The following is a 21,669-nucleotide window of genomic DNA, read 5'->3' on the forward strand; positions in this document are numbered from 1 at the left end:
AGACTCATGAGCTTGCATTATCTTGTTACATAGACTTCATTATGTTTGTGTTATCCATGTTAATAGCTTTGGGTTTCAAGCTCTGACCACTGTACATTTCTTGCTCTCACCACAGTCTTGTCTAGTTGAGGGAGGGTAATCTCAAGAAAGAGACCTAGTCTGAGCAAACCCTTTTCGTCATGGCTATGTTGCCTAACTGTTTTAAAATGGCCTACTTTTTTCTTACATTTTTTTAGGACAGGTATATTTAAAAGATACAATAGACAAAGCTGTAATAAGTAGTAGTAATATTCATGACCTACCCAGTAATAAGAAATGGAGAAGAAACTACATCCTCTTTTTCTTTCCATTAGGTGGTAGTGAGCTCCAAGGAAATCTGAAATTTCGTATCCCAAGAAGAGTTCAAACTAAAGTAGTGCCTAGTTCAGTGCTCAGCACACAGTGGATTACTCCATAGTTTCTGTGAATCAGACCAACTCTTGGTTCATTCAGAATTATCATAACCCATCAAAAGACACATTATAAACCAGTGCCTGAACCAATTAAGGAATCCTGTATGAATTTCCTTCAGTAGGACATTGACTTGGACAGCCATCTGTCCATATATTCTTCGTAGTTTTCTTAGCACCTGTGTTTGTATTGCTCTCTTGGCTGCTCATGCTGGGTATACAATTCTTCCTCTTCTTTATCCAGTCATTTTGGCTTGATAAAACAAGATTAGGGTAGGAAAAGAAGAGTCAGGGTAAAATTTAATAGTTCTTTACTACATATTATATTATTACAAATAGGATAAGTCTCTTGACTGTGTTTACGTGGCTGAAAAACACTTGTTACTTTGATGCTGTGTTGGGTCCCTTTTTTATTTCCTTCCTCATTTCATTTGTTCTTTAAGCACCTATTATATGCTAGGTACATTTAGATTGTGCCAGGTATAGCTAGAGAGTACTGTTCTCAGTGTCCTAATCTACTCACATGTGAGTAGCTCACCATAAGTAGGACATACGTATATGTTGTTGCTCAGGGAAATTGCTGTGAGCCTGGCTCTGTAAGTTGGCTAAATGAGTTAAAGGTGAGATCTTTGGCTTTCAGCAACAGACGTTGATTCTTCTTTTTTCAGCTTTGCCATGGTGTGACTCTCGTCTTAGCTAGCAAAATACAATTATTGTCAGATCTGCCAAGTTTTACAGTAACGCTTCTTAGAGATCCATGGTCACCTCATTTCCTTGGAAAGAGTGAGCAAGAAAGGAGAGATTTCAGTGATCGTACTTAAATACTTCACAGCACTGAAAACTGAGTGATGATAGAGGTTGAAGAAGGGGTAAAAAGATTTTTAAATGATCAAATGAAAATAATTCTTAACAAACAAAAACAGTTCTTAAATGAAAGATTTAGAAACTTAGATTAATATTACCAAAAGTATGGGAGAAACAAGTAAATCTTGAGCTTTGGTTAAGGTTTTCAGAAGGAAATTAAGGGGAAAAAAAGGAAGGCAGAAAAAAAAGAAGAGAAAACTGGCAAGAAGAAATGAAAAATTTGAAAAAAATTCAGTTATAAGAGCTATAATAATGATTGATTACACAAAGATACACATCTGCACCAAGAATCTATATGTATTCAAGGGCAGTGAGAGTCGATTAATCAAGCTGGTAAATAATAACAGCCAAATAACTATGTCACTAGCTTATTGCCACCCCAGCACATTATCTAAATGAAACTATCTGAAAGTTAGCTAAATGCAGCTAAAAAGAAATAATAGGATATCAGTCTAAGAATGTTCCAGGTATAAGTTGCCTAAGAGAGTGTTAACTGTGTCCCAAGCCCCTGTCCTCTTGTCCTTCTCAGGGAAAGAGTTTTCACTCAGGGATAGGAATTTCCCCCTTTTAATTCTGTGTCTTTTAAGGTTACTGACCTTTCAAATAAGGCTAAATAAGATTTCCTGAGATAGGATGGAATTACTAAAAGAGCTAAGAGATTTGAGTTTTTGGTTATGGTACCCTGACTTTTTAGTTTTCCCCCCTGCTTGTATCTAATGCTTTGAAATAAGATCTGGAAATTATTTGTGTTCTTTATAGTGTCCATAAGAGCAACTCAAACCTGTCTCTATTGGACTCACTTTTCCTCTGGTCACAGACTCATAAATGTTCCTTTTCCTATTGTTAAGTTGTCACCAGTTTTTAGTGACTTCTGGATAGAGGAGATTTTATATTTCAATACTTGCCAGTTTCTATCAAACAAGGAGATAAATATAAAATAAAGCAGATTTTTTTTTTTTTTCCACCAAGGGGCAAATAAGTTCCCAGACTAGCTTTATCAGTCCATTTTATAAAAGATATTCCACAAATTTCTAAAATCCTGAAAAAAGTCCATTTAAGAAAGGAGTACGTTTCATTTAAGGGAGGTTTTGTGAAGTGAGTTAACCTCTAGTAACTGTTATCTTGAATATGTGTGTGTAAATTGAATCACAGGAAGATAGGAGCTTTTTAACAAAGGGTATGTCTTAGAGCTGGCATTGGAATTTGGCAATCTGTCCCAGCTTTGATTGTCTGCTTCTAGAGATGGGAAAGAGCTAATGGTTTATGGTTTTCACAGGATGGAAAGTCCCTTGTAATAAATCTTTTTTGAATTTTGTTTTGTAGGGGGGTACGTTAAAAGCAGTAAAATCTTCCAAAGGAAAGAAGAAGAGAGAGAGCATAGAGGGGAAAGATGGCCGGAGGAGGAAAAGTGCTTCGGACTCTGGGTGTGACCCTGCATCAAAGAAATTGAAAGGAGACAGGGGTGAAGTAGACAGTAATGGGAGCGATGGAGGCGAGGCAAGCCGAGGGCCCTGGAAAGGAGGGAATGCCAGTGGAGAGCCAGGGCTGGATCAGAGAACCAAGCAGCCACCGACTACATTTGTCCCCCAGATTAACCGCAGCATTCGCTTTGCCACTTACACCAAAGAAAACGGCAGGACTCTGGTGGTGCAGGATGAGCCTGTGGGTGGGGACACACCTCTACCTTTCACTCCGTATTCTGCAGCCACAGGTCAGACACCTTTGGCCCCAGAGGTGGGTGGAGCCGAAAATAAAGAGGCAGGAAAAACACTGGAACAAGTTGGCCAGTGTATGGTGGCTTCAGCAGCTGTGGTCACTACCGCCAGCTCCACCCCAACCACGGTGAGGATCTCAGACACTGGCCTTGCAACAGGGACTGGGCCGGAAAAACAGAAAGGCAGCTGGTCGCAGGCCCCAGGAGAGGTGAGTTGTTTCAGGGGCAGATTTGCAAGATGTGGGTTCACACTTTCACCCTACTTTGTTCTTAACACATTAAAAAGCATCTCAGATGCCATAGGGAAGGAGTATTTCTGAGATGTGTTTAAATTGTATTCTGTGGATAGTCCTTTACTGCTTGTTGGACAAATGTGTATATTCTTAAAACTTTCTCAGCTCTTAAAAGTCACCTAACAGTTGGGCTAATCAAAACTTGATTACACAATCCAATTTAATGTGTCGTTAAAATAGATCTAATGGGGAATCTTTTAAACTCGGCTATCTATTTAGTTCGTGTAGTGGTTTAGCCTCCACCAGGCCTTTGTGAAGCAAGGTTAATGAATTATAGTGTTGGAAACAGTGAACACTATAATTAGGGCTATGTAAAAGCTACTATTACCAACCCATTTTCAGTTCATCATTTTCTATATTTTCCTTTGAGGCTGGGCCACTTTGATATGACCATAGAAGGTTTTTTTTTTTCCCCTCTTAATCTTTTAAGCCTTACCTGGAAATTTTGATGGAATTAATTGTGGTAGTATCCAGCTTGCTAGGTTCTTTATCTGATATGCATATATTGTTGCTGAAATGCAACTTTTGTTAAATAAAGTTAACATCAAGTTGGCTCCCCAGTCAAATCTGAAACAGTATCAAAATCAGTTCTTATAGTCTTGGCTCTTATTTTGGTCACCAAAGTATGATTAATGATGCTGGTCATATTTTCTTTTCAAATTGGCTATTAATTCAAACTGGAATATGAAATACAAATAAAATACTAAGTGACTTTTATAAATTATGTATAAGAAACTACTGTGTGCTAAGTACTGTATATTATAAACAGAGAATTGAAATCCTATTTGAAGGAGCTCACATCCTAAAATGGAATTGTTTTATAACAGTGTCATATAAAACATGGCATGTACATTTCATCTGATTTCTTCCCCTTCATAGAAGATCCAGTTTGTTAATCTCTAGTGTGCAGGGATGGGGAGGGAAGTGAAGTGCCAAGGCAGAAGAAGAGAAGGCCTGTAAATGCAAAGTTTACACTCTTCATGATTTGTTCTCTGTTAGTTTACCAGCATTCCCAAGAGAACTAGGTGGGGATCTTATGTGGATTTCTCCTCTGTTTAAGTCATCATATTGCCCAAATTGATTAAAATTAAATCCATGTCAAAGGCAGAATAGATGTAAATGGGGATTACAAAACAGAGCAAGTATTACATGCTTCATGAAGAGATCCACTGAATACTGTTGTTCTTGGAGTAGCAAAGCTGAATAGATGAAGTGCGGATTCAGAGGGCATTTTCCAAACAGGTTTGAGAAATTTCTGTGATTGTATCAGTAACTTTACTAGTGGGTTAGCCTAGGTATTCTCTTGGGATATGATTTAAAAGTACAGAAATGGATATTTCCATCATGAACCAGGGACACACCCCCCCAGGAAACTTCCTGCTCTGAAAATTGTGTTGAAATCAGTTTGTCATCACTTTCTTATAAGAAAAGGATTTGAAATTTAATCAGTTGTAGGAAAATGAAAGAGCATCCAATTATTTTTCATTCATGTGTGTATTTTTTATATAATTTTATTTATTATTTAATATTTTTGGCTGTGCGGGTCTTCATTGCTGCCTTGTCTTTTCCTCTAGTTGCAGTGCAAGGGCTTCTTACTGTGGTGACTTCTCTGGTTGCAGAGTATGGGTTCTAGGTGCTCAGACTTCAGTAGTTGAGGCACATGGGCTCAGCAGTTTCTGCTTGTGGGGTCTAGAGCACAGGCTCAGTTGTTGTGATGCACAGGCTCAGTTGCTCCACGGCCATGTGGGGTCCTCCTGGATTAGAGATGGAAGCCATGTCTCCTGCACTGGCAGGAGGATTCTCTACCACTCAGCCACCAGGGAAGTCCATGTGTGTGTTTATTTTTAGAGGGTAACTTTAGTAGCGAAACCTGAGATCCTTATGCTCATTCCTTGCAGTCACGCAGGTGTCGAGGGACCTGGCCAGATCCAGCCAGTGAAACAACAGCATAGCATCAGTGCTGTGTCTGTCTATTCTCTTCTTTTTATTTGGAGGAATTTTAAGTCAGTGGTTTTTGGTTAATGGGAAGGAAAAGAAAAAAGGAGAATGAACTAAGTTATTGAAATGCCCTGAACTGGTCTCTGTAGCAGATGTCACCTGGAGGCAAGCCATAGAAGGCCTGCCTGGCTCTCATGCCTCTTGGCCACCCTCAAAGAAAGTCCTAATGTAGACTCCTCTTACATAGTTAAAGAGATCCACTGTTAAAGAGATCCATAGTTAAAGAGATCCTCCACCCCGCTTTTTTTTAACAACACCCTTTCATTTATCTGATATACGTTACATTTCTAAAAATTAAGTTAACACATAAAATTTACCATTTATACAATTTGTGGTGTACAGTATCATGGCATTTATATATTCACAATGTTATGCAACCATCACTACTCACATAAAGAAATTTTCTTCTTCCCCAAGAGAAACTCCATATCTATTAAGCAGTCATGAAATAATTTTTATTTCTAATACTTTAAAGTGAATATAAGTATTATGTAAGTACTTATACCTACCTATGGATATTTCTCTGTATTATCCACATATATGAGTATGTGATATAGTATATGAAAGTGATTCTAACCCCTCTTTATGTACACATCCTTCTTTATCCAATTGCAGAAGTTAGCATTTTTAAGGTATAAAAAAAAGAATTTTTTTTTCATTCTCCAGTTTGTTATGCTGAGTGCTTTTGTTGGTGGGTGTTATCAGTATCTACAGTTTTCCACTTTGGAGACTTGTTCAATCATGATAACAGAAGTGTTCAGTAACTGGTATGCCTCTTTAATTTAGCACCTTTAGATCTAACTTTAAGAGAAACAGATAATTCAGCTTATACGTTGATTTGGGTCCATCTTAGCGATTTTCAGACAAAGATACTTTTCTTTAATGTACAATGAGCTTTTCATAGGGCTGAAGTCACTTTTGTAAGAGTGGGCAATTTGCAATGACTTAACTCAACCAAAACTTTAACCATAGCCCCTAAAGTCTTTGAGGTAAATTAATATTACAGGGTCACTAGTAATATTTCACTCTATTTCAGACTAAAAGCTCATTTACATTCAGGAACCCTTTTCTTCAGTTCCCTGACAGAGTCTTCATTTCTAAATAGATAACTTAGAAGCCTACACAGCCTCCTGGTGCTTTGACAGTCAGTTGGCTAACAACCAAGGGTATCATTTCATCCTGCCATTTCTGTCTCACCTTGCTAAAGACCCCTCTGTGTTGTCTGTGGCAGTTTTCTTTCCTGGCAAAGTAACAGTTATAAGAGCAGTTTTCCTGGAATTGTAGAGGAGAAAAATTGATTGACCCATAAGAAATGTTAGCCTAGGTCCAAGAAGGTATCAAAAGATTGTCAAGGAAGCCAGCATCACTAACTCTGGCTATCTTCTTTTCAGAATTCAAGGAATTCTGTCCTGGCCTCTTCTGGATTTGGAGCATCACTCCCGGGTTCATCACAAGCTTTGACTTTTGGAAGTGGAAGGAGCCAGTCCAATGGGGTTCTTGCCACAGAGAACAAACCTTTGGGCTTCTCTTTTGGCTGTAGCCCAGCACCAGAGTCTCAGAAAGACTCTGATCTCTCCAAAAACTTGTTTTTTCAATGCATGTCCCAAACTTTACCCACCAGTAACTACTTCACTACCGTTTCAGAGAATTTGGCTGATGATTCCTCCAGTCGAGACTCATTTAAACAAAGCCTTGAGAGCCTCTGTAAAGGAAGATCCACTCTTGGAGCAGACACTAAATCAGGCTCTAAGGCTGGCAGCTCTGTGGATCGGAAAGTGCCTGCAGAGTCCATGCCCACCCTCACGCCAGCCTTCCCACGGAGCCTCCTAAATGCCCGCACCCCAGACAGTCATGAAAATCTATTTTTACAGCCCCCTAAACTGTCCCGAGAAGAGCCTTCTAACCCTTTCTTGGCATTTGTGGAGAAAGTTGAACATAGTCCTTTCAGCAGCTTTGCATCTCAGGCATCAGGTAGCTCTTCCTCTGCTACCACTGTCACCTCCAAGGCAGCACCCAGCTGGCCCGAGTCTCACTCCTCTACAGATTCAGCATCTTTAGCAAAGAAGAAAACCCTCTTCATCACAACTGACTCCTCCAAACTGGTGTCTGGTGTTCTGGGCTCAGCTCTTACCACTGGGGGGCCAAGCCTCTCTGCCATGGGGAATGGCCGCTCCAGTTCACCCACCAGCGGCCTCACCCAGCCCATTGAGATGCCTACTCTCTCCTCCAGCCCCACAGAGGAGAGGCCAACTGTGGGGCCTGGGCAGCAGGACAATCCTCTCCTTAAAACCTTTAGTAACGTCTTTGGCAGGCACTCAGGCAGCTTTCTGTCCTCCCCAGCAGATTTTTCACAGGAGAACAAAGCTCCTTTTGAAGCTGTGAAAAGGTTCTCACTGGATGAGCGAAGCTTGGCTTGCAGACAGGACTCAGACTCCAGTACCAATAGTGACCTGTCAGATTTAAGCGACTCTGAGGAGCAGCTCCAAGCCAAGACCGGTCTAAAGGGGATTCCGGAACACCTGATGGGGAAGCTGGGCCCCAATGGGGAACGCAGTGCTGAGCTGTTGCTGGGAAAAGGCAAAGGGAAGCAGGCCCCCAAGGGCCGGCCTCGGACTGCTCCCTTGAAAGGTGATCCTGCTGAGATTATCCATGGGCCTGGCTCTGGCACTTGCCTCAAATGCTTGCTGTGCTCTTGGGCAGCAGAGGCCCTCTTTTTGATGGAAAGTCCTATAATCTCATAGAATTACATAGTCCAAAGGGTGCAGTAGGGATCCCTCATCAACTCATCTGGTTCAAGGCAGGGTTGATCTAAACCAGCACTATAAGAGAGATATCTGTCCTGTTAATGATAATCCCACAAAGTCTTGATAGTCTGTTAATTTTGGTCAGGAACTCTTTCCTCCCTTAGTGTATTTCTCCTGCCTTTGGTCCTTCCCCTTTAATGAACTTAGGGGAGTTACTCAGTACTAGTCTTTATTCTCATATAGCAGCCTTTAGTAGAGTTGATGAAGCAAGAGAACCGCTCCTCAGTTTGCTCCTCTCTGTCACATATTTATGATTTTAAACGTCTTTCAAAAGCCGTTAACTCCTGTGGAGTGAGGTTATGGTCTGAAATTGTGTAAAGACAAGTGTCTAAGAAAATGGCAAGTCACCATTCTCATTAGGATTTGGTTTCCCATAGAAGCACCAAGAGTTCTTGATTAGTAGAACAGTCATATCCTGAGGGGCTGGTGGCAAGAAGCTACCTTCTGCCTTCTTGAGTTTTCCTCACCCATACTCAGAGTTGTTTCATTGTCATGGGGTACTTCCCACAAATTCTCCATGGTTTTTATTTCCCAGTTGAAGCCTCTTTGTTCCCTCTGCTCCTTTTGTGCCAAGGATGGACCTGATGGGCTCATGCCCATCCAGTGCAAGGAGGAGTGACTCAGGTCAGGACAATGTCTGTCCTCAGGAGGATTATGTTTTTGCATCTCTTTTAAACCTTTCATGACCAACCATTTCTCGCTCTGCCTTCTCACAGTGGGCCAGTCAGTGCTGAAAGATGTGAGCAAAGTAAAGAAGCTGAAGCAGTCCGGAGAGCCCTTCCTGCAGGATGGGTCTTGCATCAATGTAGCCCCTCACCTGCACAAGTGTCGTGAGTGCCGCCTGGAGCGGTATCGGAAGTTTAAGGAGCAGGAGCAAGATGATTCCACTGTGGCCTGCCGCTTCTTTCACTTCCGGAGGTACCCAAACTCCTCTCTTCATCTCCTTCCCAGTTTCCTTAGTGATTCATAACTTCCACTCTTTCTCTGAATCGGTAAACATATTTCAGCATCTTTTTCTTGTTTTCCTAAACTCCCTTGCTCTCAGAGTCTGTGCTAAGGTTCTGCCATCCCATTAGTTATTTAGGTTGTGAAATGATACATGACTTCGTCCTTAAGAGAATTTAAATTTAACAGTCTCACCTGCTGCCCCCTGAACTGTGTTCTTCTTCCTAACTTGAATTCCATTTGAAACCAGTGATGTGAGCAGAAGGATGCCATTTTGTATTATAGATTTGCTTAACCAGTTACTCCTCTTTAGTGCTAGAGTAATTTAAGTCCCCTAAGAAAGAAGGGGAAGTAAGATTAGGAGATAATGTGAACCTTCTTTAAAATAGGGATAACTGTTGAAAATCCTTGAAATGTCCTTTGCTTTTACCAAACAATAGCTATTTACTCACTTTGCTTCTGCTTGATAAACTTAGAAGAGGAATTTCTTCTAATAAATCATTCAAGAGTCCTTAGTTTTTTAAATAAAGAAATCCAAGTGGTTTATCCATGTGGCATGGATTCGCTTATTCAGCAAACGTGTATTGAAAATTTAATATGTGCCAGCCATTGTTGTGGGCATTGCAGATTAAACAGTACACAAAACCATCGAATTCCAGCCCTCCAGAGGCTTGTAAGGGATGCAGATAATAAATAAGAAAAACAAGTTTAACTATGAGGAAGATAAGGGAAAGAGGATTGATATGTGGAGAGGCTAGAGAGGCTACAATATAAATAGGATGACTTGATGGGAGACTTCCTTGGCAGTCCAGTGTTTAGGACTCTGCACTTCCCCTGCAGGGGGCACAGGTTCAATCCCTGGTTGGGGAACTAAGATCCCACATGTGGTGATGCCATGGGGCCCTAAAGAGTTGGGCATGACTTAGCAACTGACCAACAACAATGAATGGGATTATTCCAACTATTTTGGGAAATTCAGTTCAGTTCAGTCACTCAGTCGTGACCCCATGGACTACAGCATGCCAGGCTTTCCTGTCCATCACCAACTCCCAGAGCTTGCTCAAATTCATGTCCATTGAGTCTATGATGCCATCCAACCGTCTCATCCTCTGTCATCCTGGGAAAGGGCAAGGATTTCCAGGAGTTGGGCCACTGCCCTCTTTTTGGTCTTTGATGGTTGGCCTCAGAACTGTGATGGCACAAGTGGGTGTGGCAGTTTACTTTGCTGATGTATTATGATGAGTGTATGCTATGCTATGCTATGCTAAGTCGCTTCAGTTGTGTCCGACTCTGTGCGACCCCATAGACAGCAGCCCACCAGGCTTCCCTGTCCCTGGGATTCTCCAGGGAAGAACACTGGAGTGGGTTGCCATTTCCTTCTCCAATGCATGAAAGTGAAAAGTGAAAGTGAAGTTGCTCAGTCGTGTCCGACCCTCAGCAACCCCATGGACTGCAGCCTTCCAGGCTCCTCCATCCATGGGATTTTCCAGGCAAGAGTACTGGAGTGGGGCTCAAAGGTCTAGTGGAAGTCACTCTGACATCTTGGACCTGTTTGTTCTAATCAGTTTATGTCATGTCCTTGGGCTATGTCATTCTTTTAAAGTCTGTGCCCTCTCTCTTCCCTCCTGTTTCAGGATGAGGAAGTGAAGTGAAGTCACTCAGTCATGTCCAACTCTTTGCGATCCCATGGACTGTAGCCTACCAGGCTCCTCTGTCCATGGAATTCTCCAGGCAAGAATACTGAAGTGGGTTGCCATTTCCTTCTCCAGGGGATCTTCCCAACCCAGGGATCAAACCTAGGTCTCCTGCATTGCAGGCAGAATCTTTACCGTCTGAGCTACCAGGGAAATCAGGATGAGGAAGAACTAGTAAAGGAGACTGAGAAGAAACAGCCAGTGAGGTATTCTGGAAGACAACTGAAGAATGTGTTTCTAGGAAGGAATAATGAACTCTGGCAAAAGCTGGTGATTGGGTGTGGTCAGTTAAGGACAAAAAATGACCTTTGGATTTAACAGGAGGGAATGACCTTGTCAAAAACAGTTTTGGGACTTCCCTTACAGTCCAGTGGAAGACTCATGCTTCCACTGCAGGGGATGTGGGTTCCATCCCTGGTCAGGAAGTCAAGATGTCATATGCCACACAGCACAGCCAAAATAAAGTTTTGGTAGATTGATAAGAGAACTTCTGAATGTTGTGGTTTAAGAGAAAATAAAAGAGAAAGGAACTGGTAACTATCAGTATAGACAAATCTCTTAAGAAACTTTGCTCTTACGAACAGATAAATGAAGGAGGATGTGGGATCAAGGGGACTGAGATAGCATATTCAAATACTGACAAGAGTGATTCAGTAGAGAGGAAAATCCCCGATTCAATGCACATAACTTTGAGCAAACTCCAGGAAGACAGTGAAGGACAGGGAAGCCTGGCGTGCTACAGTCCATCAGGTCACAAAGAGTGGGACACGCCTAAGCAACTGAACAATGACAAAAAGAGAGGAAAATAGATGTAGAACAGAGAATTAGTGAAGGGATGCCTATGCAAGAGGATGAGGTGTAGAGCAAAGGTGGAGAGATTGGTCTTCACTGGGAGCTAGTTCATCCATAGTAGCAGAAGACGAGATGGAGTACATGGGGGCAGGTATAGCAATGTGTGATAGTATGGTGGGAGCTTGTGGGAATTCTCTCTTCTGGCTCCTTGCAGGAATTTTTGAGTGAAATAATTAGCAAGGTCCTCGTGGGGAAAATAATACTGGAGTTTTGAAAAGAAAGAAGATATTAAACAAGCATTAAAGGCTCACCTGATGTAAGTCAACAGGCATTTCAAGTGTGACATTGAGCACAGATCTGTATTTTTCTCTGGTCACATTTACTGGTGTGGTTGCTGGTATGGAATAAGTGGTTAGAGAAAGTGGTATTCAGCTCTTCAAAGAACCTGGATCTAATAAGTGTTAACAATAAGCCTTTCTATTAGTGCATACTGTGTTGGTCGAATATGGTACAAGTTCTTAACTCCGCCTGATTCCTATTAAGTCTCAATTTCTTTTAGGTCGTAGGATTTTTAAGTGGGTGTTGGTTTGCATGGTTGCTGCTATGTACTATGTATTTGACTGTGTATCCTCCTATCTCAGGTTGATCTTCACTCGAAAAGGGGTACTCCGAGTGGAAGGGTTTCTGAGTCCCCAGCAAAGTGACCCTGATGCCATGAACCTGTGGATTCCCTCTTCCTCCCTAGCAGAAGGAATAGACCTAGAAACCTCAAAATACATTCTGGCCAATGTTGGAGACCAGTTCTGCCAACTTGTGATGTCTGAGAAAGAGGCCATGATGATGGTGGAGCCACACCGTAAGGCCCCCTCTTGCTTGTCTTCTAGGCAGTTCTAATTGGAAACTCATTTTCTTTTGCTTCAAGTGAAGTGTGGAATGAGTGGCAGATAACATTTTCTATGGATGAATTAAGCCTGCTAAAACTTCTATATGAAGTAAATTGAATAGCTAAAGCAGTACCTGTGTCTAGCAGTCCTCAGTCTTTCCGTCTTTGGCATTTAACAGACTAAAATTTCCTTCCCTATTTGTCTTTCATTTTTGTAGCACAGTTGCCATAATTTGCATTTTGATCCCTATTTGGGTTTGGTTCACTCTGAATATTTTCTTCGCTTTGAACTAATTTGTGTCAGTAAGTACTTTATGGTTTGTGAATAGATTAAGTGCTACTGGTTGTTGTGTTTCATACCTTAAAGCCATGTTATTCATACATTTATGGTTTTCCATGTCTGTGAGATACTATACCCTATTTCTAGACCAAGGAATATTGTACTATAAAATTGTGCCCTATACTTTAAGAGAAAAATCTTCTTATTTCAAGCTTCCTCAATTTGAAAATTTTATAGTATCGTAAGTGACAACATATGGCATTCATTCTCACTGACACTTGTTCAGAAATATTAGAAATTCCATGTATTTTGTTTCTCTTACAATTATAGAAATATGAACTTCATGAATCTTTGAGTTTAATTGCTAGACAAAACGCTTGAATGGGAATCAGTGGATCTGGGATCTTTTGCTCTCGCTCAGGATGATCAATGCCAACAGTATTCCTCTTCCTTTTTCCACCAGAGAAAGTGGCATGGAAGCGAGCGGTCCGAGGTGTACGGGAGATGTGTGATGTATGTGAAACAACCCTCTTCAACATCCACTGGGTTTGTCGCAAATGCGGATTTGGGGTCTGCCTTGACTGTTACAGGCTCAGGAAAAGCCGACCGCGCAGTGGTGAGCAAATGTTGTCCTATACGGCTGAAGGTAAAATGTCAGTGGAGGTGTGGACTTGGAAACTGAAGCAAAAATGGCTTTGGGCTCCTTCTTTAGCTTATGTTTTGTCACATTGTGAGGTCTTAAAATTGCCAATACTCCAGCCTAACTGAGAAGGTTAAAACTTTTAAAGTATACACTTCAAATGTTTTTAGTATATTCCCAAGTTTATATAGTTGTCACCACTATCTAATTTCATTTTCATTGCTCCAAAAATGAATCTTGCATTCAGTAGCAGTCACTCCCTATTCCTACCCCCCTTAAACCTTGGTAACCATGAGTCTACTTACTGTCTCTATCAACTTGCCTATTCTGTACATGTCATATAAATGGAATCATACAATATACGGCCTTCTGTGACTGGCCTCTTAAACTTAGCATACTCTTTCAAAGTTTCATCCATGTTATACCACATAATTCATTCCTTGTATTGCCAGGTAATATTCCATTGTATAGATATACTACATCTTCTTCATCCAGTCTTTAGTTGATGGACATTTGGGTTGTTTCTACTTTTGGCTGTTATGAATAGTGAACATTTGTTACAAGTTTTTGTGTGGATGTATGTTTTCATTTTTTTGAGAATATATACCTTATAGTAGAATTGATGGGGCATATGGCAGTTCTATGTTTAACCCTTTCAGAAACTGCCAAACTGTATTCCAAAGTAGCTGCACCATTTTATAATTCCACCCGCAATGTATGAGGATTGCAAATTTTCCACATCCTTGTCAACGCTTGTTATTATCTGTCTGATTATAGCCATCATAGTGACTGTGAAGTAGTATATAGTGTGATTTTAATTTGCATTTCCCAGATGACTACTAATGTTGAGAATCTTCATGTGGTTTTTGGCCCTATGTTTATGTTCCCTGGGAAAATGTCTATTCAAACCCTTTGCTTCACTTTCTTTTTGCTTTATCTTATTAGCTGCCAAGAATCTTCCTTTCCCCTTGACTTCATCATTCTTCCCTCTTCTATGATACAGTGTAACCACTGTAACAGTGATTTAGAGCTTAGACTACTGGGATCTGAATCCTACCTCTGTATCTTATCATACCAACTAGGGTAATCTTGAGCTAGTTACTTAACCCCTCAGACTCATTTCCTTGTCTATAAAACAAAGATAATAGAAGTATGTCCCGCACAGCATTGTTTTGAGGATTAAATGAGATAATGTATGTCTAATGGTTAACACATTCAGTAGGTACTACATGTTACATAGCTAAGATCTTCCACTTTTGCCCATGAAAGATAAACTTCTGCAGAAGTTGCCCTCCTATCATAAAAAATAAGAAAATCAGACAAAATATACAAAACCACGGTTTCAGAGGGCTTCCCTGATAGCTCAGTTGGTAAAGAATCTGCCTGTGGTGCAATGCAGGAGACCCCGGTTCAATTCCTGGGTCGGGAAGATCCACTGGAAAAGGGATAGGCTCTGCACTCCAGTATTCTTGGGCTTCCCTTGTGGCTTAGCTGGTAAATAATCTGCCTGCAGTGTGGGAGACCTGGGTTCGATCCCTGGGTTGGGAAGATCCCCTGGAGAAGGGAAAAGCTACCTACTCCAGTATTCTGGCCTGGAGAATTCCATGGACTGTGGAGTCAGACACAACTGAGCGACTTTCACTTTCACAGTTTCAGATATTGGACAACAGGCAGCTTGAGTCTGTATTCCCTCAGAAAAATGAAGAAACAAGGTGAGTCCTACAATTGCCCCAGTTTACTGCCTGGAGGCAGTTTCTAGCCTGTACCACAGGGAAAGGCAATTAAAATAGAGTTTGGCAATCTCACAAGTTCAGACCGAGATTAAAATCTTAGAAGAGTGAGGCACTGTAGTGAAGTGCTACGGAAAGAACACCAGATCTAGAGAAATCATCTCAATTTTTTTTTATTGTATAGTGGTCTGCACATGCATCAGAGGAAACTGTCCTCAAGCCAATCAACTGAATAGTATACAGAACTCACAATTTGTATTCCCACCAGCCAGAGTGGAGAGACATTGGACAGAGTCCAAAGGGGTCACACCCTTTGTAGTAGGACTAACGTAGTCCCAGAATAAGGTTGCTTTGGAGCTGCCATAATGAAGTATAGAGCACGACTTGGAAGGATCAAATTCATTTGCAAATTGCTTAGTTATACGCTACAGTAAAACCAAACATTCTTTAAAGGATTATACAAAATCCAGTACTCTGAAACATAAAACTCACAAAGCTCTGCATTTGGTGAAGAAAGATCTGGTGTACAGAAAAGAATAATGCAACCAGTATAATACAACCAGTAATCTGGGAGGAAGAAAACAATCGATAGAACAAGTACAGAAATGACAGTGATGATGGAGTTATTGTAAAAGGACCTTAAAACAGCTGTTAAAATACTTTTAATATGCTTGGACATAAAGGAAAACATAATGAGTAACATAGAAGACATGTAAAAGACCCAGATGAAGCTTCTAGAGCTGAAAAGTATCTCAAAAAAAAATTACACTAGGTAGGATTAATGGCATATTAGATACTGCAGAAGAAACAGTGAACTTGAAGACATAGAATAAAAACTATAAAAAACTAAGTACAGACAGAGGACTTAAATTTATAAGTTGAAGAGTGCCCTGTTGAACTACCAGATACATTAGGTAGTCTCCCAAACAAGTAAGTGGAGTTCCAGAAAGAGAAAGGGCAGGAGAACAGAGATAGAAAAAATATTGAAAAAAATAAAGCCAAAATTTTTCCAAATTTGATGAAAAAGCTATAACATTACAAGTCCAACAATAATCCTCAAATAAAAAAGACATTAAGAAAAACACACCAAAGCATGTCCTAATTACTTACTGAAAAAGTGTGTAAGGAGAAAAGCTGAAAAGCACAAGAGGAAAAAGATGCACATTATGTAACAAAGATAAGAATGATAGCTAACTTGTCAGAAAACTATACTCTAGAGACAATGGTACAGCATTTTAAAGTGCTAAAAATAAACCTATTAGCCTAGAACTCATACCTAGTGGAAGTATCTTTCTAGGGTGAAATCGTTTTCCAGGAATGGAAAAAGTGATAGAATTCATCATTCTATCACCGGCAGACCCATTCTGCAAAGTTAAAGGTAGTGACTCAGGCAGAAGAAAATGATACAATGTGGAAATTTGGATTTATGCAAAGGAATGAAGAATGTGCTACATGGTAAACATGTGGGTACACATAAAAGACTTTCTTCTTACTTTTAATCTTTTAAAAAAACAATTGTTTAAAGCAAAAGTAATAACAATATAGGAATTCCTTGGTGGTACAGTAGATAGGAATCCACCTACCAACACAGGGGACATGGGTTCAATCCCTGGTTCGGGAAGATTCTACATGCTGTGGAGCAGCTAAGCCCATATGCCACAACTACTGAACCCACACTCTAGAGCCTGTGAGCCTCAACTACTGAGCCCAGGTGCTACAGCTGCTGAAGCCCATGTGTGTAGAACCTGTGCTCTGCAACTAGAAACCCCACTGCAGTGAGAAGCCTACATACCACAAGGAAGACTAGCCCCTGCTACAGTAGACCCAGTACAGCCAAAATAACTAGATAGATACATAATCTCAAAAAACGACAGGTAAGGGCTTTCCTGGTGGCTCAATTAGAAAGAATCTGCCAGCCAGTGCAGGAGACGTGGGTTCAATCTCTGGTCAGGGAAAATCCCCCATACTGTGGAGCAACTAAGCCCGTGCGCCACAGCTATTGAGCCTGTGCTCTAGAGCCTGGGAGCCACAGCTGCTGAGCCTGTGTGCCACAGCTACTGAAGCCCGAGTGCCCTAAAGCCCATGCTCTGCAACAAGAGAAACCAATGCAACGAGAAGCCCACACGCTGCAACTAGAGAGTAGCCTCCACTGTCTGCGACTAGGGAAAAGCCCACGCAGCATCTAAGACCCAGCACAGCCAAAAAATCAGAACGTTAAAAAGACAAGGAAAAACATCTGGAATCTTCCTGGACCAGGGATCAAACCCAAGTTCCTTGCACTGGAAGTGTGCCACCAGGGAAGTCCCCACAACCCAGTTTTTAAATGGGAAAAATATTTGAACAGATACGTCATCAAAGAAGATAGGTCAATGAAAAACACATGGAAAAAACTGTCATTACTTACTAGGAAAATGCAAATTAAAACCATAATGAGAAACCACTGTCCCCACTAGGATGGATAACATTTTTAAAACTGAGAGTGCAAAGTGCTGTCAAGGATATGGAGCAACTAAAACTTATTAAACATTGCTGGTAGGGATGCAATTTGGTACCATCACTTTGGAAAACAGTATTATCTATTTCTTTATAAATTTAAACATCAACTAGCATTCTACTAGTATGTATAAGGGAAATGAAAATATGTCCACACAAAGGCTTGTGCTTGAATATGTGTAGCACTTTATTCAGTAATAGCCAATAATTGGAAACAATCCAACTATTCACCAATAATTGAAAGCAGTCCAACTATTCATGAGTGGGTAAACAAAATGTGGTACATCCAAACCATGGAACATCACTCAGACATAAAAAGGAATGAATTACTTATACATGGAACAATATGGATGAATCTCAAAATCATTATGCCAAATGAAAATATCTCAACACAAATGACAGAAGACATACCATATGTTTCCAATAATAGGAAATTCTAGAAGTAAAACTTTAGTGTTAGAAATTTGATCATTAGTGGCCAGGGGTTGAGGAAAGGGTATTGACTGCAAAGGGCTAAAGGCAGCTTTGGGAAGGAATACAAATGTTTTAAATTCTGAACGTTGCACTGTTTTCCACAACTAGATATCTTTGTCGAAATTCAAACATATTTGAATTTGAAGTGTACACTTTAAATTGTTGAACTAATTTTATGTAAATTATACCTCAGTGAAGCAGTATTTTTAAAGTTAAGGACTTCCTAGTGGTCCAGTGGTTAAGACTCTGCTTTCACGGTAGGGGACATGGCTTTGATCCCTGATTGGGGAACTAAGGTCCCACAGACTGTACAACCAAAAATAAATAAAATTAGCTGTGATCTTCTTTGACCCATGAGAAAGTTGGCCTTTAGAGTCTGAAACTCTCACTCACTGAGAGAGATACATCTTGTGACCCTCATAAATAGGAAAGTCGTTCATTTCCGTTTCAGAGACAGAAGAGATGGGTGATGAAGAGGTTTTCTCCTGGTTGAAGTGTGCAAAGGGACAGTCCCATGAGCCAGAGAATCTCATGCCCACACAGATAATCCCTGGCACAGGTAAAAGGAATTCCTTTTTTAGATTTGGTGGGAGAAAAATATTTTTAAGTTATAATTTATACACTATAAAATTTGGTAAAATGGTTTATGTCAGCTTGACTGTTTTTAAGCTTCACAAGATTTCTCTGAGACTTTGAATCTTCAGAAATGTTAGATTGATTGTATGCAACCAGGGCACATACTTTGCCTCACCTTGCTGGGTATAGGGGTTGGTTGCTTTTCAGATGTCATTTTACATTCTTATGGTCAGCAGGGCCAGAATAGAAAAAGCCTGTCTTGGAATTCTGTGGTGGTCCAGTGATTAAGACTTTGTGCTCTCACTGCTGAGAGCCCGGGTTTAGGCCTAGTTGGGGAACTAAGATCCTCCAAACTATGTAACATGGCAAAAAGAAAAAAAGGAAAGAAAAAGCTAGTTCCCTGGCTTCCAGAAAGACCTTTGTTTTTAGGCTTATAAAAATCCAGCTGAGGGACTTCCCTGATGGTCCAGTGGTTAAGACTCCATGCTTCCAATGCAGGGGCCCTGGGTTCGATCCATGGTCAGGAAACTAAGATCCCATATACCCCATGGTGCAGCCAAAAAAAAAAAAAAAAAAATCCAGCTGAAGCTAATCATGGTTTCTCTTGAAACCGTGAAGAAGGCAGCTTACCAGTAGGAGTCAATGGTCATATGGCAACTTACTTTAGAAATTCCTCCAGAAAGTCTATTTCCAGCTTCCATACTTTCACTAACACACACACACTGAAGCTGGTGAATCCCCTGCCTATAGTCTCCTTCACTTTGGGGAGCCACCCCCTGTATCTTTATACCCCAGTGTATGCAAGCAGAAGAGCTCCCTGAGTGCAGTGGTCAGATGCCTGCTCCCTGCTGATCTAAGCATTAGTTAAATGTTTCTGTAAAGTATACATTGGTATAACTTATAGTAAAGTACCTAAATCTCAAGTATACCATTCAAAACATTTATATTCGCTTGAATATTAAGGAATCTACCCTTAGCGTTTCTGCTGAAGGACACCTTGTTAATGTTTACTTAGAGGAGGGAGGGAGTGTAGCTTAGTGGTTAAATGTGTACAGAACATTAGTGCTAGATAGACCTGGGTTAAAGTCTTAGTACTTTCATTTACCAACTTTATGTACTTAAGCAAATAACCTAACTTCCCTGGGTCTCAGTTTCATCATCAGAAATCACGGGTACAAACTGCTACCTCATTGAAATGTAAGGCTTGAGAGAGATAATGTAAAGTATTCCAAGATTGATTATTATTATAATTATCTTTTTTCCAGCTCTTTACAATATTGGAGACATGGTACATGCTGCCCGGGGCAAGTGGGGAATTAAAGCAAACTGCCCTTGTATTAGTCGGCAGAACAAATCTGTGTTGAGACCTGCTGTCACTAATGGGATGTCACAGGTAAAATGGTGTGAAAAAGTGATGTTTCTCACAGGTAAACTGAGAGAAACTTAAGTTCTTTGTTCCAGGAAATGTCCCATTTTCACCTCTGTTGTCCCAGGCTACTCTTGGATTCCTGGGCAACTAGGGGATAGGAAAGCCTGTCTAGAGAGAGCCCGTACAGTTACTGGAGGGATTTAAATTCCCCCTAACTGGTGTGAGTTTCTCTTCATTTGTCTTTAAAACCAATTCAGGCTTAGTTGATAAGTGGCACAAAGAGATAGATTCTTTCCATCTTGTCAGGATTTATACCTCAGGTTCTTTATGCAGATAAAGAGTATAGAAAAGGTCTAGGAATACAGTCTTATCTGTGTGCATGGACCCTGCTTTGTCATGTTAGATACTGAGGAAAGAAACATGAATATTGGCCTGCTGATCTGGGATCATTCCCCCTGAAACCATCCTAAGCCTTCACAGAGAGGCAGTGATTTTCCCATTTTCTGTCAGAGGTGGAGGTCATTCTAGTTTGATGATGACCACTAAGAATAAGACATTATTTAAAAACAAAAAACACACTGCTTACCTTCAGAGGACTTTCCAGGAATGCTGCTGCTGCTAAGTCACTTCAGTCGTGTCCTACTCTGTGCGACCCCATAGATGGCAGCCCACCAGGCTCCCCCATCCCTGGGATTCTCCAGGCAAGAACACTGGAGTGGGTTGCCATTTCCTTCTCCGATGCATGAAGGTGAAAAGTGAAAGTGAAGTCGCTCAGTCATGTCCAACTCTTAGCAACCCCATGGACTGCAGCCTACCAGGCTCCTCCATCAATGGGATTTTCCAGGCAAGAGTACTGGAGTGGGTTCCCATTTCCTTCTCCATCTAGGAATGCTACATGTGATCAATAAGAGGTATAAGGATTAACTCTGAGAAATCTCAAGATGTATTTTCAGTAGAATTGATATATTAGAACACATCATCTGGAAAACTTAACAATAGAATAATGACCTTTTTATTGAGCATTTATGTATGTCAGACACTGTGCTGAGGTCTTTGCATATACTATCTCATTTGATCCTCAGAGCAGCTTTGTGCAGTCAGGTTCTGACCACCGATTTGTCATTGTAGAAATTGAGCCTCAGGCATGCCAAACAAAAACCCTGTCTTGTTCATTGCTCTTTCCACGGAACCTAGCATAGATTCTATCACATGTAGGACTCAATAAATACATGTTAAATTAATGAGTGAGTGAAATAGCAGTTTATGGGACAATTCCAAATTGCTTTCCCAGACTTATTTAGTGTCAGCAGTCCTTACTATTTGCAATGTATTTTTTCTACACGAGGACAGCACTTTAATAATTTTGGTGTTCTGTGCTATAGCTTCCTAGCATAAACCCTAGTGCCTCTTCTGGAAATGAAACCACCTTCTCAAGCGGAGGAGGAACTGCACCAGGAGCACAACCAGAGACAGACCATGTTCCCAAAGCCGACAGTACTGACAGCAGATCAGATGAGCCTCTGAAAGCAGACAGTTCGACATCAAATAGCAATAGTGAGCTAAAAGCCATCAGGCCCCCTTGCCCTGACACAGCCCCACCCTCCTCTGCCCTGCACTGGTTGGCGGATTTAGCAACTCAGAAGGCTAAAGAAGAAACAAAAGGTGAGATTA

At 40.9% G+C, this 21,669-nt stretch overlaps 1 protein-coding gene across 2 annotated transcripts in view; it reads left to right on the forward strand.

Moving 5' to 3' along the window:
- Positions 1–21,669, forward strand: part of KDM3B (lysine demethylase 3B) — a 57,668-nt gene that overhangs the window by 20,722 nt on the left and 15,277 nt on the right. Inside the window, exons 7-14 of one of the 2 annotated variants that reach the window (XM_070374410.1) lie at positions 2,637–3,236; positions 6,710–7,946; positions 8,839–9,040; positions 12,195–12,409; positions 13,180–13,332; positions 18,505–18,612; positions 19,895–20,022; positions 21,381–21,660. In XM_070374410.1, the coding sequence (XP_070230511.1) occupies positions 2,637–3,236; positions 6,710–7,946; positions 8,839–9,040; positions 12,195–12,409; positions 13,180–13,332; positions 18,505–18,612; positions 19,895–20,022; positions 21,381–21,660 (2,923 nt within the window). The remainder of the gene's footprint in view (positions 1–2,636; positions 3,237–6,709; positions 7,947–8,838; positions 9,041–12,194; positions 12,410–13,179; positions 13,333–18,504; positions 18,613–19,894; positions 20,023–21,380; positions 21,661–21,669) is intronic. The other variant, XM_070374411.1, reaches the window with a different exon arrangement.

The sequence above is a fragment of the Bos mutus genome, chromosome 7 (genome assembly GCF_027580195.1).
Source record: "Bos mutus isolate GX-2022 chromosome 7, NWIPB_WYAK_1.1, whole genome shotgun sequence".
Taxonomy (NCBI): Eukaryota; Metazoa; Chordata; class Mammalia; order Artiodactyla; family Bovidae; genus Bos; species Bos mutus.